The 14,247-nt window shown below is 40.2% G+C and overlaps 1 protein-coding gene across 2 annotated transcripts; it reads right to left on the bottom strand.

Moving 5' to 3' along the window:
- Positions 1 to 1,007: 1,007 nt before the first annotated feature.
- On the bottom strand, positions 1,008 to 10,800 carry LOC136445566 (aldehyde dehydrogenase family 3 member B1-like). 2 transcript variants are annotated; one of them, XM_066443642.1, is made up of 11 exons: positions 10,641 to 10,800; positions 9,696 to 9,857; positions 7,947 to 8,163; positions 7,475 to 7,575; positions 6,821 to 7,016; positions 6,544 to 6,708; positions 5,689 to 5,969; positions 4,964 to 5,158; positions 4,142 to 4,288; positions 2,860 to 2,906; positions 1,008 to 2,179 (listed from the first exon to the last, which is right to left on the bottom strand). In XM_066443642.1, the coding sequence occupies exons 2-10, from the start codon at positions 9,846 to 9,848 to the stop codon at positions 2,877 to 2,879; spliced, it is 1,485 nt and encodes a 494-aa protein (XP_066299739.1). In that variant the 5' UTR covers positions 9,849 to 9,857; positions 10,641 to 10,800; the 3' UTR covers positions 1,008 to 2,179; positions 2,860 to 2,876. The 2 variants fall into 2 exon arrangements, with proteins under 2 accessions (XP_066299739.1, XP_066299746.1); XM_066443649.1 differs by lacking the exon at positions 2,860 to 2,906 and having other exon boundaries at positions 10,641 to 10,796.
- Between the last annotated feature and the right edge of the window lie 3,447 nt (positions 10,801 to 14,247).

The following is a 14,247-nucleotide window of genomic DNA, read 5'->3' as shown; positions in this document are numbered from 1 at the left end:
CGTTTCTATACTTAATTTATGGCAGCCAATTCTGAGTTTTGTGATTGCTCTACGTACGTCGAGGCTCTTAATGTTTGAAAGGTAGTTTTCTTGCTTATAAATCTTGTTTAAGGTAGAAAGAAAGGAAAGTTTGGAATTGTTTCAATAACAGCCGTGGAGAAATTTTCTTGACCGCCCCCGCCTTAAAATAATCTACATACAACTTGTCTGCTTGATGATGTTGGTGCATGCATTTTGTATTTACGTGAGTTTAACATACTCTGCATACTATCTTTAAACTTACTGGACGGTTTCTGATGGTTTATGTAAAACTAGGTCACAAGCTTTTTGTTCTACAGGCCAATTTCCGCATGCACAAGACAGTTCCAAGGTCCGAGTTATGCCATCCAAAGGAACGGATGACGGAATAGAACATAGGGCTCCACTGTTACTTTTCTGGCGTAATGGGATGACCACGTTTCGTTTTGACTCTACAACGTTAACCATACTCTACGACTATGACAGTGTTAAGTTTGCTCAAGGTTTAATCACACAAACCTCCTTGGTTTGCTGTGCTGCAGGATCGCTTACAAACACACGAAGGGATACTTTTTGTGCGCTCATTTTCATTGGGTTGGTTCGACATTCAACATTGCTACACACAATGTTAAGATTTCTCAGCAGTCATTTTAACGTAAAGTAACATGTGATGCACTAACCTTCGTTGAGACTTCGTTTGGCGGTGTAAAATCGGGAACTTCTGAATCTTACTTATCTATTACTTATCTCCAAGCTGCTCCGAACGAAGTAGAAAATGAAAACTTTTAACTAGGTCAAAGGTAACGATCGCATCAGAACGCATTCCATATTGAGAGGTTTTGACTCCACAAACACAAACCTCCGCAATTCAACACAGATACACAGAAAGGAGAAAATTTGACGAGGTTTGACAGTTTGGTTCCAGATTGCATGAGTTTATAGTAGTCAATACATACATTCACTAATGTGGGAAATGTTTCCTTTGAAAATCGTTCTTAAATCATTTTATTGTACCAAAGCCAAGCCAAATCATAACATTGTACAACGTATTTTCACACATTTCAGTATAAACAATAAACTAGCCTGTGTGCCATGACTGCCATCCGATTACAACCGGGGCTCCTACATTCGCTGACCTCAAAAAAGTCGATTTTTTTCAGGACAGCAACTGTATCGGATGGCACACATGCTATATATATATGAAGTGCTGATAGATTAATTTCTATTCCTCAATATTTTTTTGTTAACCATAACAGTCTCTCATTTTCTATATAATGTCCTTGATCATATCATTTATTTCATTAACAAGCAAAGTCATCATTTGTTAAGAAAAAGTCTGCAAACAATACCATTGTTTATCATTACATAAAATAATGCAGCTTGCTTAAATTCTCTATAGAAGGACCAAGCAAATAGAATTATCTGTACCTAATCTTTTACTATTCATATTACCATTATAATTATGTAATGCAAGAACAATATTTTACCCATTGCTAACATTGCATGCATATGTCAAAAAAACTCAGGTCAAAAAGCTGAGAAGCAGGTCAAAAAGCTGAGAAGAAACAATTGAAAATTCCGTTGAGTTGGAGAAGAAATTAATTCTTCATAATGTATTTCACCAACTCAGATGAAGTTTCCTGCTAGGATAACATTAATGCTTAAGTTGTGAAAGATGGCCATTTCACCATGTACATGTATGTCATTTCCTTTGTTTAAGATTTTGAATCTTAAATTTCAACAAAAACAGTTAAATCACTCCATGATTACATAATGCAGCTTGCTTCTATTTTCTACTGATGAACTTTTAGAAAAAAACATCCTTTGACTCCACAATGCCAAAAGGACCAAAGAATTATCTGTATTCATTTTGATTAGGTAATGCATATGTAATTAAATATGACCATTACACCATGTATGTCAACTAAAGTGGCCGTTGTTTAACCGTGGACATTACATGTCCTTGGTTTAACATTTTGATGAATATGATGTAACTGTCACAAATTGTATTCTTTGACGTATTCTCTCGCATGATTCGTGATTGGAATGTTAAAACAAAAGAAAAAGTTCTCTTCGTCTTTGGAGTCTGACTTAGTCCAGACGGCTTCTTGTAGTGTGACGTAGACATTTGGCTGTTGTTTCCCGGCAACTATCCAAAGAACTGGAACAACAACAAACACAACACAAGTTAGCAAATGCTGCAATCGAAATACAGTATCTACTATATCAACTATACAATATAATGATAGACTACCTTCATCCATCCCCATATTTGATTTGCATTGGTTATGAGGTTAAGCAGGAAGGGAGAAGGAGGAAGAAAATGCATAGCAAATAGCAGTCATGTCAAAAACATTAAACTTTTTAATGCCACTCCAATTTATTTTGTTGCTTCTCAAAATAGCCTGTCCTGTTTTTCCCATTTTGAAAAAAAATTCGCAAATTTTAACTCCCAATTTTACTATCTGTTCAGTTGTAAAACATGATAGCCACCAAAATAGATTATAAAGGCCTGCACATACTTAAAAAGTGTGGTCACATTGATCATATGTTATACTTTTTCCTTTATTAAAACTATTTCTCAATATCAATCCATATATTACATGGCAAAAGGTAATTTTGTTACTGAAATTATAGTACTAGATCAAAGAAAGGGGTGCATTTGCATAAAATGAGCCATACAAAGCTGAAACTTGAATAATCCTCTTATTTTTTATCTTATGTAAACCCTTATCTTCACCCCAGACTATTTGCAAGACATTTTTTTTTCTGAAAAAATCTGAGGATTTACAAATCAAATTGGTGTGGCCTAAGAGAAAATTTTCAAGAAAGAAATGATACCTGCACTACCAGCAGCGCTAGACAAGGTAGGTCATCACAGTTAGTACCTGTACAACAGAGGAATCATTGGGGAGGTCTGTGGTGCAAGTCATAACAAGACAGGTACATTGGTTGTGCAGCATACTGATGAAATTGAACCATATGATTGGACAGAACTATTAAAATAATCACAGAATGATTGAACGACAGTGTGATCATTTTATAATCTTGATACTTGATAAGTAGGTGAGCTGCCATGGAGGAAATATATACATACTTTTTTTTTTATATTCAGAAATAACAGAGACAGAGACAAAGTGACGCTGCACTCAAGTTATACAACTTATTTTGCCAACGCCACTTAACAAATATACAAACTCATAAATATAAATATATGTATATACAAAACCAAACTGACAATACAACAAAAACCTAAAGTGTGCCTACATACATACTGGGATGCCTAAGTATTCATATGAGCTTTACAGAATTAATGCACATTTTACAAAGATTTGTATGATCCACTGTTAAGAAACATGCAAATTTTACGGAATTCATAAGAGTTTTACGGAGTAGATCCTTACTACTTTGTTGAACCAACGCCTGGCTAACAGCGATTCTCAGTATCGCCCTGTTAGTTGGTCTAATTTACACTGCCTACGAAGCCAGCATTAATGCAGGTTGGGATTTTTGGTATTAAGCAGAATGGGATAAGCCCTAAACTTAAACTAAAGCCAAGATATTGTGGGAAGAAATAAAAGTCGTGAGGCCGCCATCGTGAATTTGCCGCTCATGTCACATGACCTAGGCACTGGTCAAACAAATCAGTAAGAATTGTTTGTATTCCGAAAACCTCCTTCAAATTCTGTAAAATTTGTATGGATTCTGTAAAATTTGCATGAATTCTGTAAGATTTGCATGAATTCTGTAAGATTTGCATGAGTTCTGTAAAATTTGCATGAATTCTGTAAAATTTGCATGAATTCTGTAAAATTTACATGAATTCTATAAAATTCATGTGAATTCCGTATAATTCATATGAATCCTGTAAAATCGTATGATTTCTGTAGAAAGAAAATATGACTTAACTGTAAAACTGGGAAGAGGCGAATTTTCTTCAAATGCTGGTGCCAAATTGAACATTTGGGGTTTGAGTTATATTTTGAATGGTAAATGTGGTCTTTTGAAGTTTTTTTAGATGAAGAAAAGATGAGGAGGCAAATTACAGTACCAAGAAATCCCATTGATGTAGCCCAAGGCTGAAACAATGTAGGGGTTCAAGCAATTAAGGATAAAATCTTACCTTGATGAGCACTGCCAAGATGGTCATTATCACAGTGAAGGACAGGAAACTGAAGATTCCGCCCCTACTTTTCACCTTCTTAGCTGAGAGCCAGTTGATCCAGCTCATCTTTTTCTCCGTGTACGGGGGGTAACGCAAATTGTTCACCTTCATGGGGAGAAGAACAAGAACAGGGTGGCATCAGTTTAGCTTGATTTGGAATGTCACAATCTTGGTTACATTGCTTCCACTAGGTCAACTTTATCATTCAAACACTCTAGTCTTGCACATGATTGCTAATTGAGTGCATACATTGTTTTGTATAGGCAAAACTTCTCCCCAAAACTGTGTAACACAAACTCTCACCGTGTACAAGACCGTAACAGTTTCCCCACAGCCAAAAGAGGTTGTGGACATAGATCTCTAACTTGGTGGAACGTTAATCAGGTCAAAGAAAGGAGCTACCGACGAGATGCCAGTGTGGTAGTAGTCACATACACGAAACAGAAAAACAGTCTGAGAACAGTTTCAGTTGGAACCAAAGCATAACAACGCGTGGCAACCCCAAACTCAGACTCTGAACAACTGAATATTAGATGGTGAAATTTACATAAATTATACACAAATGTATCCCATTTTTCTGGCTAACAGGCAGTTGTCATCAAGTGTCTAAAGGGCCATCTAGTCAGAGGGTTGCTTGAAAACCAGCTACCCCAAAACTATCATGAAAAGATCAACAAAAGATATAGATGCTGGTGGTCTGATAACACTTTTAATCCAAAGGGTTGCATTCCGGTAGTTCAGAGGCTACAGAACTTGAAACAGGAAAGGAAAAATTCTTACTTTTTCCATAGCAAGTGCTTTCACCAATACTGCCTTCTTGTGGGAGAAGGCATCAAAGCCGAATTTCCCGTGGTAGCTCCCCATGCCGCTCGGACCGACACCTCCAAACGGCAGCGTGGCCAAACTCATCTGCATCATGGTGTCGTTTCCGCAGAAGCTCCCGCTGGATGTACGCTGCGCAATGTCACGAACAACCTGGAAGTAAAGTATGCATTCATTTTGTAATATGCTTAGCAGTTCTGTTCATAGTGGTTTTGACTGGAAAGAAAAAAAAAATGTTGTTGAAACCTCATTCACACATGCAAGACTGATGATTAATGTATACATTTGGGGTCACATGGACTCCAACAAAACTTACTCTTTTTATAGTGTAAGAAGATACAACTACCTCAGAATTTGTGTTAATGGTGTGTGAACTCGTAATTCCATATTGCTGGTCATAATGGTTTTATCAAAAATGTGAAAATGTATAGGTCAACCATCTTACTAGCTTACGTATCTAGCTAATCTATTGGGATTATACTAGTATTGTTTGTATGAATTCTACAACTCTATAAATGATTGCAATGCAATGAAATGCAACATTGTGGGTGATCTAAAATAGCAGACAAAAGCTGTAGTGATACTGAAGATTGAAGATATTACAGTAGTCTGTAGTGTGCATGCATCCAAAATGTACCTATGACAAATAAGAAAGAAAATTGGTGTGTCCCTTTATCTCCCACCTTCTTGTCATTAGCAAAGGCGTACAGCGCGAGCGGCTTGTCCCTACTGTTGATGAAACGGACAGCGTCATCTGCAGTCTCCGCGGTCACGATCGGCAGGACGGGGCCAAAGATTTCTCCCTCCATCAGGGCGTCGGTTGGTTGGACGTCCTTAACAACGGTGGGGCTGATGTACAGATCCTTCTCGTCGGAATCCCCACCAATGGCGATGCTGCCTTTCGTCTTATCGATCATGGTCTTGACGCGCTGGAAGTGGCGCTGGTTCACGATACGGCAGTAATCTGTGCAAGCAAAATATGTCCTTGTCAACCTCTGATCATGAAGTTAAGCCAGGGCTGGGTACATAAACATAACATCAGGTACCGGTACAGGTACCAATCCAAAGGGTCAAAGGGAGGGACAAGACCAGAGGAGAGTGTTATTTTCTAAAAGACCACATGAATGCAAAATCAACAAATTTGTAAAGATTATTCACAGATAGACAAGTAAATGAACCCTTTATAAGCCAGGAATTGAGTGGTGCCCCTTCATGAAGATCCATGGGGTGTGATGCATGATGGGAATCATGATGGTTTCTATGGGATAATTGCTGAAGTTCCAGATCAGTTTTTGGGTCAACGCAATAGAAGAATTAAGTTGCTAAGGGGAGAATTGATGAACAACTATTCACACAAACTCTACAAACATCATTTTTCAACATCAGACCTAGATTTCCTTAGTGCTACCGTAGATAATATTTTTCTGAATCCAAGAAAGTAATTGTATTGGAAACTTGACCTTGAACCTGGAGTAGGCAGCAGTACTATATATATCTTTTCTCGTAATGAATATTCAATTGTTAGCATAGCCTCAAACCTTCAGACTCCTTTGGGTCCTTGCCAAAGTACTCCTCCAGGGCTGCCTGCAGGCCTTTCAGTAGCCTCTCCTGGTTTTCGCTTGGACACAGGACGTAGTCGGGAGCGATGCAAGTTTGGCCACTATTCACAAACCTACCCCATGCAATACGCCTTGCTGCAACCTCTGCAACACACAAAAAGGCATTGACGTAGGTTTAATTTCGTAACAAATGCAGAAGCCTTGCTGTTTATATAAACTAGAAAATTTAATGTAAAAAAAGTAAAGATTAACTGACCGACGTCACAGTTCTTGTCCACATAGCACGGTGACTTGCCCCCCAGCTCCAGTGTGACAGGTGTCAGGTGCTTGGCGGCTGCTGCCATCACAATCTTGCCCACATTGCTGTTCCCCGTGTACATGATGTGGTCAAACTTCTGCTCCAACAGCTCTGTTGTCTCCTTCACACCTCCGTTAATGACAGCAAAGCAGTCCTGGACAAGATCAACACAAACTGTTACTTTAATCACACATAGAAATTGAAGTAGTACCGGTGTAACAAGTACATGCTTGCTTTGCAAGGTCATGGCGGCTTCAAGGCCTGGCCAAGTCATACCAAAGACTATAAAAATGGTATGTACAGCGTTCTCTACTTAGCACTTATGAGAAAGAGTACGAAAGTTGAGCACACACCACTTCCAGTGGACTGGCCCTCTGCAGAAATTTAAATGTTTGCACAACTGTGTGGCTTAAATGGCTATAGAGACAGAGATTTCATTGTCTATAAACTGGACGACCACCCTTTATGATGAAGTAAATACTAAAGCTAGCTACATTTAAGATTTGAAAATACATTTTCTATCAAATTTGATGTGTTTCAGTATTTCAGAATGCTGCACTGACGTATATGCATTCCACGACTATGGTAAAAAATACCTATACTGTTACTTGCCTTATCCACATATTTGGGGAGCAACTCCTCGATGAGAGCTGCTGTGGCTTCAGACAGCTCAGAAGGCTTCATGATTGCACAGTTGCCAGCAGAAATGGCAGCTGGAAATGTAACATAACATACAATCTAAGTTAGCTGAAGGAGAAAACATTGCAAGTCCCCACGCCGCATTAATTTCCTGCAGAAATCTGAGAACCAGGAAATAAGACTGGAGTGGCCTTCTAAGGTAGCTAGGACATATAGACAAGGCGATCGGACTTCCCAAATGAGCTCTATGGATGACCAATTACCAGGTAGCTTTGTATGTCAGTCAATTTCCATGCTGTCCCAGTTCATGAGGAAAAAACAAGTCGCTGAGTGTGTGTAAGGGGGGGGGGGGGGGAGGTACACAGTGTTTTCTTGCTGTAGGATGTCCAGAAGACGCCAGGATGCCCTGCTAGCTAATAGCCAGCTTCTCACACATTCTACTCACCGATCAGGGGGCACAGCACAAGCTGCACCGGGTAGTTCCACGCTCCGATGATGAGGACGACACCTAGCGGCTCCTTCTGAATGTAGCACTCGTCCGATATCTGCAGCAGTTCTTTCTTCACGTACTCCGGCTTGGTCCATTCATCAAGGTTGTTCAGGTGACAGATGACCTCATTCCTGGTGTAGTTTACCTCCATGACCAAACACTCCATTTTAGACTGTCAGATCAAATAAAATCATTATCTCTACAGTAGTATACATGTATGTCACCAGTTACACTGGGGTGTTCAAATTGCAGGGTCAACTCATGCCCTTATTTGCATGTCTAGGGCATTTGTCCTAAAGGAAAATTACTAAACTGTTGGAAATATACACTCAGCACAAAAAGTTTGGAAACTTAACTTTAGTCGATCGTATCTCCGTTGTTTCTTTTCAAAGCATTATATATTGTTGGAAAGCTTGACTGTGTGATTTCCTTTCTTATGATACCCAACTTATTATAATGGCAATCTCATGAAGCTAGCGCCAGGCCAGCTTACGCGAGTGGGTTGTTGAAAAAAAGTGCCCAAATTTCCCTGCTAGTGTCAAACAATCAGCGCAGCGCCAAACCCATTTGTGGTGGTGTCATCCACATCGGGAACGGAACAGTGTGTGGAGGAATGTTATGTTCACAGCTACAGATAAGATGATAAGATACAGAGAAGGTTTTTATCTCCATGAAAAATGGAGGTATAGTTTTGGGTGTGTCTGTGTTTCTGTCTGTTTGTTTGTCTGTCTGTTTGTCTGGACCACTGTAGTCAGCATAACTCAAGAGCCTCTTGATGGATTACGATGATATTTGATATGTGGGCAGGTGTTGTGAAGCCGAAATTCAAGGTCAATTTTGGGCCCCCTGGTATATGACCTTGGTACAGCAGCAGAAATTCCATTTTTGTATCTCTTGACCTGGACGTGCTATGGTCTTGATTTTTTTGGTGGCAGATAGCTTGTGGTGAAATGAAGACGTGGTGTGGGTAATCTGGGCACTTTTTTTCGTGACCCGCTCGCATAAGCAGGTCTGGTGCTCGTTCCATTAATTTACAACCATAATAAGTTTGGTATCATGGGAAAGAAAATCACACAAGCTTTTCAATGATACATAAATCATTGAAATTGATCAAGAAACAACGGAGATATGATCGACGACGACCAAAGTTAAGTTTCCAAACTTTTTGTGCTGAGTGTAGAAGTGTTTATTTAAAGTATTTTAAGGGAAGGACCTGTACTTAAGCCTGTAAGATAATAGGTACTGCATAGGTCTGAATGTCAAGTATGTACTTTCACAAACTACCGGTAATACACAAGTGGGGTACCTTTTTTAGACTAAAGATAGGTAAATTCTATCTAAAGGATGAAAATCTCAAATCTCCAAGCATATCTCTATATAGCTTTATGATGGGAGCAAAATAGTATCCAGCTGGCCAGAACCTCCAGCCAGCCCTTATCGGATATTATCTTTATTCAGGATACTATATATTTGTCCCCATAGAGATCTGCTTGGAGATTTGTTTCTTTTGTTTGAGGTTGAAAAAAAATCTTCATTCAAAGATTATCAACTATGAAAGACAGTTGGTAAAGTGTATAACTTATAACTTCTATGTACAAATAAATAGACAAACTTGTTTAGGATGAAGTCTGGCTGGAACCAGCCTAGACCTACATTGTACACCTGTATCTGAAAATTTTAGCCCTACTTCCATGCAAGCCCTACCTTGTGTAGATCCTTTCTCAGTGCCTCTGTCCACCTGTCTACGTTCTCGTCGATACAGCGTAGCAGCGCCCTCAGCTGCTCGTGTCGGTACTCCACCGACTTCATCTTATCCACGTTCGCACGCAAACGCTCCAAAACGGCCGCCATCGACATTTCCAACGCCTGTAATCAATACATCCATTTAAAACTGTAAACATGATTGTGTAGTTTAACCCAAGCAGGATGTTCTGTAATGATGTTTGTCTAATGCCCCCTACTCTCATTTTATCAAGCCAACAACAAGTATTACTGACAACAATAACAAGTCTGAGAGCTCTATCTATGTGATTATTAGCCATGACAACTGTTGTAGGGCTTCTTTTGCTTGGTGTCTCTCCCCTTTGTGAGGGCTATTGTACAAATATGATAGCCTGGGTTACAAAATCTCTTCTTGTCATGGCCTAATGCATTGGGCCTCCTCCCCAAGACCTCTGTTAGGGGCTCATTCATTGGGCCTGACCCGTGTAAGGGCTGTTAGAGCCATGATCGATTTAGTCAGATCAATGTATTAGACTGACAATTCAAGACGGCGGCCACTAAACATGCCAACGAATCCAACAAAGGTTTTGCTAAGCAAACCTGTAATTACACAACGTCAAAAGCTGTTCGTCCTACAGGTCAATGAGCGCACGGTCAAGGCAGTGCCAGGGTCCAAGCTACGCCACCATTTTTTTGACTCATGAAGAAATAGAACTTAGGCTGTTAACGTTACCTTTCGTGTCGTTTTGACAGTACAACGTTAACCATAACTACAACCATAAACACACACTAAGTTTGCGGCAGGATCGTTGGCAAAATTATACACGTAACGTTAGAGATGATTTTTGTTGTTGTTGTTGTTAGCACGGCATTCAACATTGTTAATAATATCTATCAGTTATGTAAAGTTATATGTGTTGCACTTACCTTTTGTAGAGACTTCGGTGTAAAAACGGAAACTTGTGATCTTCTGATTGATTCCGAACTGAACGACGCGACGCAGAAACTGAGAAAGTGCTAACCTAGTGACCTGCTTGTGACCCTAGAAACTAGGTCAAAGGTAACGATCGCATCAAAGCGCATTCCATATTGAGATGCTTTGACTCATCAAACGTGAAACTCCACGATTAAAAAAGATACACAGAAAATGAAAAAAAAAATTTGTTTTGTCACTCTAGATTTGTTTTATTCGATGTGAATATGATGATGTAAAGAATACATATTGAGTGAGAACCTCCTTGTTTAATCCTAACAACGACTAGAAGAGCGCGGGGATGAGACCATTTCATGTGTAGGGGTGACAAGTGTCATGATGTGATATGTATCTAATCACTCCCGTATAATTGCATCTCAGATGACCGCACGGTCCAGGTCCTGACCGCACGGGTCCCGAGCTCTGACCGCACGGCTCCTGACCGTACGGGTCCAGCTCCTGACCTGAGAATATAGGAGAAAGCGGGATACCATAGTAGAAAGCGGGCAAATATAGCAGAAAGCAGGAGAATAAAGCAGTAGAACATAGGAAAAAGTTGGAGAATGCAGGAGAATGTAGGAGAATATAGCAGAAAGCGGGAGATTGTAGAAGAAAGAGGGAGAATATAGCAGAATATAGGATATCAAGGCAGGACAGAGCAGTAGAACGCCCTGAGGAGAAAGCGGGAGATTGTAGAAGAAAGCGGGAGAATATAGGAGAATATAGGATATTATTAAAGGCAGGACAGAGCAGTAGAACGCCCTGAGGAGAAAGTGGGAGATTGTAGAAGAAAGCGGGAGAATATAGGAGAAAGCAGTAGAGTACAGGATAAAGTGGGAGATTGTAGAAGAGAGCAGGAGAATGTCGAAGTAAGGGAGCGGAGCTTGGGTTACAAGCGCAGCGGAGATTGTGTAGCGGACGGAAGCTAAAAAGGCTGGTACTCAGGCTAGGTAAACATGTGAACCGAAGACTGCCCTATAATCATTTTGCCTTTCGTGCCGCAATTGACTCAAAACGAGCAACTTTTTAACATTTTCGGCCTTTTTTGAGACGATTTTGCTGTAGTGCGGTCAGGAGCTGGACCGTGCGGTCAGGAGCTGGACTCGTGCGGACAGGAGCTGCACCCGTGCGGTCAGGAGCTGCACTCGTGCTGTCAGGAGCTGGACTCGTGCGGTCAGGAGCTGGACCGTGCGGGCAGGAGATGGACTTATACGGGGGTGCTAATGATCTAATCAAGGATCAAGGAGGTGGCTTTAGAATTTTTTTCTAATCATACCAGTATAGAGTAATAAAATATGATAAATCACACCTTAGACCAAGTCCACAAAGACCAATCAGAAATGTCTGATTCTCGACATATATAACCAATGAGGTTGAAATATATTTTAACCTCCTTGGTATAACCGACCCGTAAGCTGAAAAATGTTAAATGGTACACAAGTTGCATTTCAAAACTCGAAAGTTTGGCTAAAAAGACAGGCTGTCAGACACAGGCATATGCTTAGCAGACTGGGCCCGGTGAAACACCCTATGGTCGTCGACCAGTGAAGAATGGTGACCTGAGACCGCGAATGTACATGTGCGCAATAGTAGTTCAATAGTAGCTCTTCGGATACACCATTTTGCACCATCCTCCGTTATCTTGTCTTTTTCTAATCATCTAAGCAATGTTGGACAATCGGTTAGAAAAAAAAAAAATCTAACATAAATTGTGTTGCCAAGGCAAAAATATTCAAGATAGTTAGGTTATTAGTTATGAAATGTCCCATTGGATCCAAAGCAGATAGCGGTCACAGGCTCACAGCGGTTACAGGATCCCGGCCCAAGCATATACGGGCCCTCAAGCAGATACCTCGAAGAACCTCGACCCGATAAGTTGAAAAATCGCCAGAGGGAAGGACTGCAACGGAGGCTATGAATAGACGATGTAATTTTACAACTTCTCAAATATCAAGTAGGCGCTCCCGGCGTTGTAATCAACCCTTGGGCGATTAGAAGAAGAAAAAAACAGACACAAGATTGTATTGTGATTGTCATACCCTCTAGATGGACATTTTATTATGTAATGGTACATCTGGTGAAGTTGGTGCACGTTTTAGATAATACTTTTCTCCAAGCAGAGGTTTCGGAGCAGAGGACAAGAAGTGGCCGTGATTTTTATTTTTATTTTTATTTTTATTTTTTTGTTTTATATTTTATTTTTTTGTTATTTGTTTATTGTTAAAATCCCAACAACTCCTAGCCCCTCTCGATCGAAACCTCTGCTTGGAGAACGAATACACCCGACGCCGTAAACATCTTCCTGGACTTCTCGACGAACAATTCTTACAAAGAGCAATATCAATATGCAATACTTTCATCAAATATTTACATGTAACATTATTACCATAACTCCTTCACCGTAACATTAAAATCAGTCCTATTGCACGGTTGTTAAATTACTACTACTGGAGCAGTCGAGACCTTTTCAATTCCATTGAGAGGACAGTGAGTCGTATTAACAAATGCAACGGAGGGACTTTTTAATGATGTCATTTCAAGATATAATTACTGTCCCATCTAAGCATTGTTGTAACAGCAGAGCTCTTCGATGCACATGGTTTTGTAAGCATATTAATGTTCGGATTCTTACACAACAGTGTAGATACAGTAATCGTACAGTAGAACATTGTGGGGGATCGTCGCGTGAGTTTGACGGGGTGATGAAGCTGCTTGAAAACACGTCATTTCAAGCTATGAAAAGTCATATGTATCGAGGATTAGTCTATAGTTTTGCTTCTGACGTTCTGCTAAAGATTAAAGTCGGTTGACACCGGGACAAGAAACTGGTGACGTAACGTAACATGCACAGTCTGTCTCTTTGGAGGTATAGTGTTCTTCCACTAGTGGAATCTCTCTCAGTTGTGTAGATTTGTTCAGTAGTCACAAACGTTAACGGAACGGGGACCTGTCGTGATGGCAGACTTATATTGATGCTCCGCTTCACATGTTGTTGAAGAAATCAAAAGCTTTTTCGAGGCGTCTGGCTCCTTTCATCCGGTCTTCATTGAAAAATATATCTACACGGAAACGTTCGCCGACTTGTTGGTGAGTACTCTGATGTCCTTTGGGACAGTGGTTGTACAAACATACCGCTTGTACCTCTAGGTTGCGTATCTCCGGATCGGGGTACATATTGACGACATTATTGCGAAATTAATGAAATAATGTCCTCTTACGTATTTAAACGTACTTTTTAGACGACTTTCAAGATGTTTCGACGTGTTCATTGAGTGCGTACTGCTGTACTGTAAGCCCACTTCCTTCATGGATCCACTTTTTGCTTTTGATTCTACCGATTGTCGCTCAATCTTTTATTCTTCGCATTATCAAGTTGGTGGTACGTAGTATTTTCGTTTTTTTTTGTGATATTCATTTTCTTCTTCTGTTCTTTTGCAATTACTTTTTGAATACCAAACCGAAGAGTAGGGGTGACCCGGTGTGCTTGGCAAAACAAAAGCCAGCCGAAGCGAAGGCACATGCGCTACCACTAGCTACTTGAAAAAGCATCAGGGTGCCTCA

The sequence above is a fragment of the Branchiostoma lanceolatum genome, chromosome 1, assembly GCF_035083965.1.
Source record: "Branchiostoma lanceolatum isolate klBraLanc5 chromosome 1, klBraLanc5.hap2, whole genome shotgun sequence".
NCBI classification, from domain to species: domain Eukaryota; kingdom Metazoa; phylum Chordata; class Leptocardii; order Amphioxiformes; family Branchiostomatidae; genus Branchiostoma; species Branchiostoma lanceolatum.
Note: the sequence above shows the minus strand (reverse complement) of the source record. Positions and strands in the feature narration are given on the sequence as shown.

Bases quoted from the DNA above. Each gene is read 5' to 3' on its own strand.
- LOC136445566 (XM_066443642.1), bottom strand. From the start codon at position 9,848: ATGTCGATGGCGGCCGTTTTGGAGCGTTTGCGTGCGAACGTGGATAAG. The intron at 4,289-4,963 runs GTAAGAATTTTT...CTCCCCATGAAG, and splicing joins AAGCACTTGCTATGGAAAAA to GTGAACAATTTGCGTTACCC. The intron at 2,907-4,141 runs GTAAGATTTTAT...TCTGTTGTACAG, and splicing joins TCTTGGCAGTGCTCATCAAG to GTACTAACTGTGATGACCTA.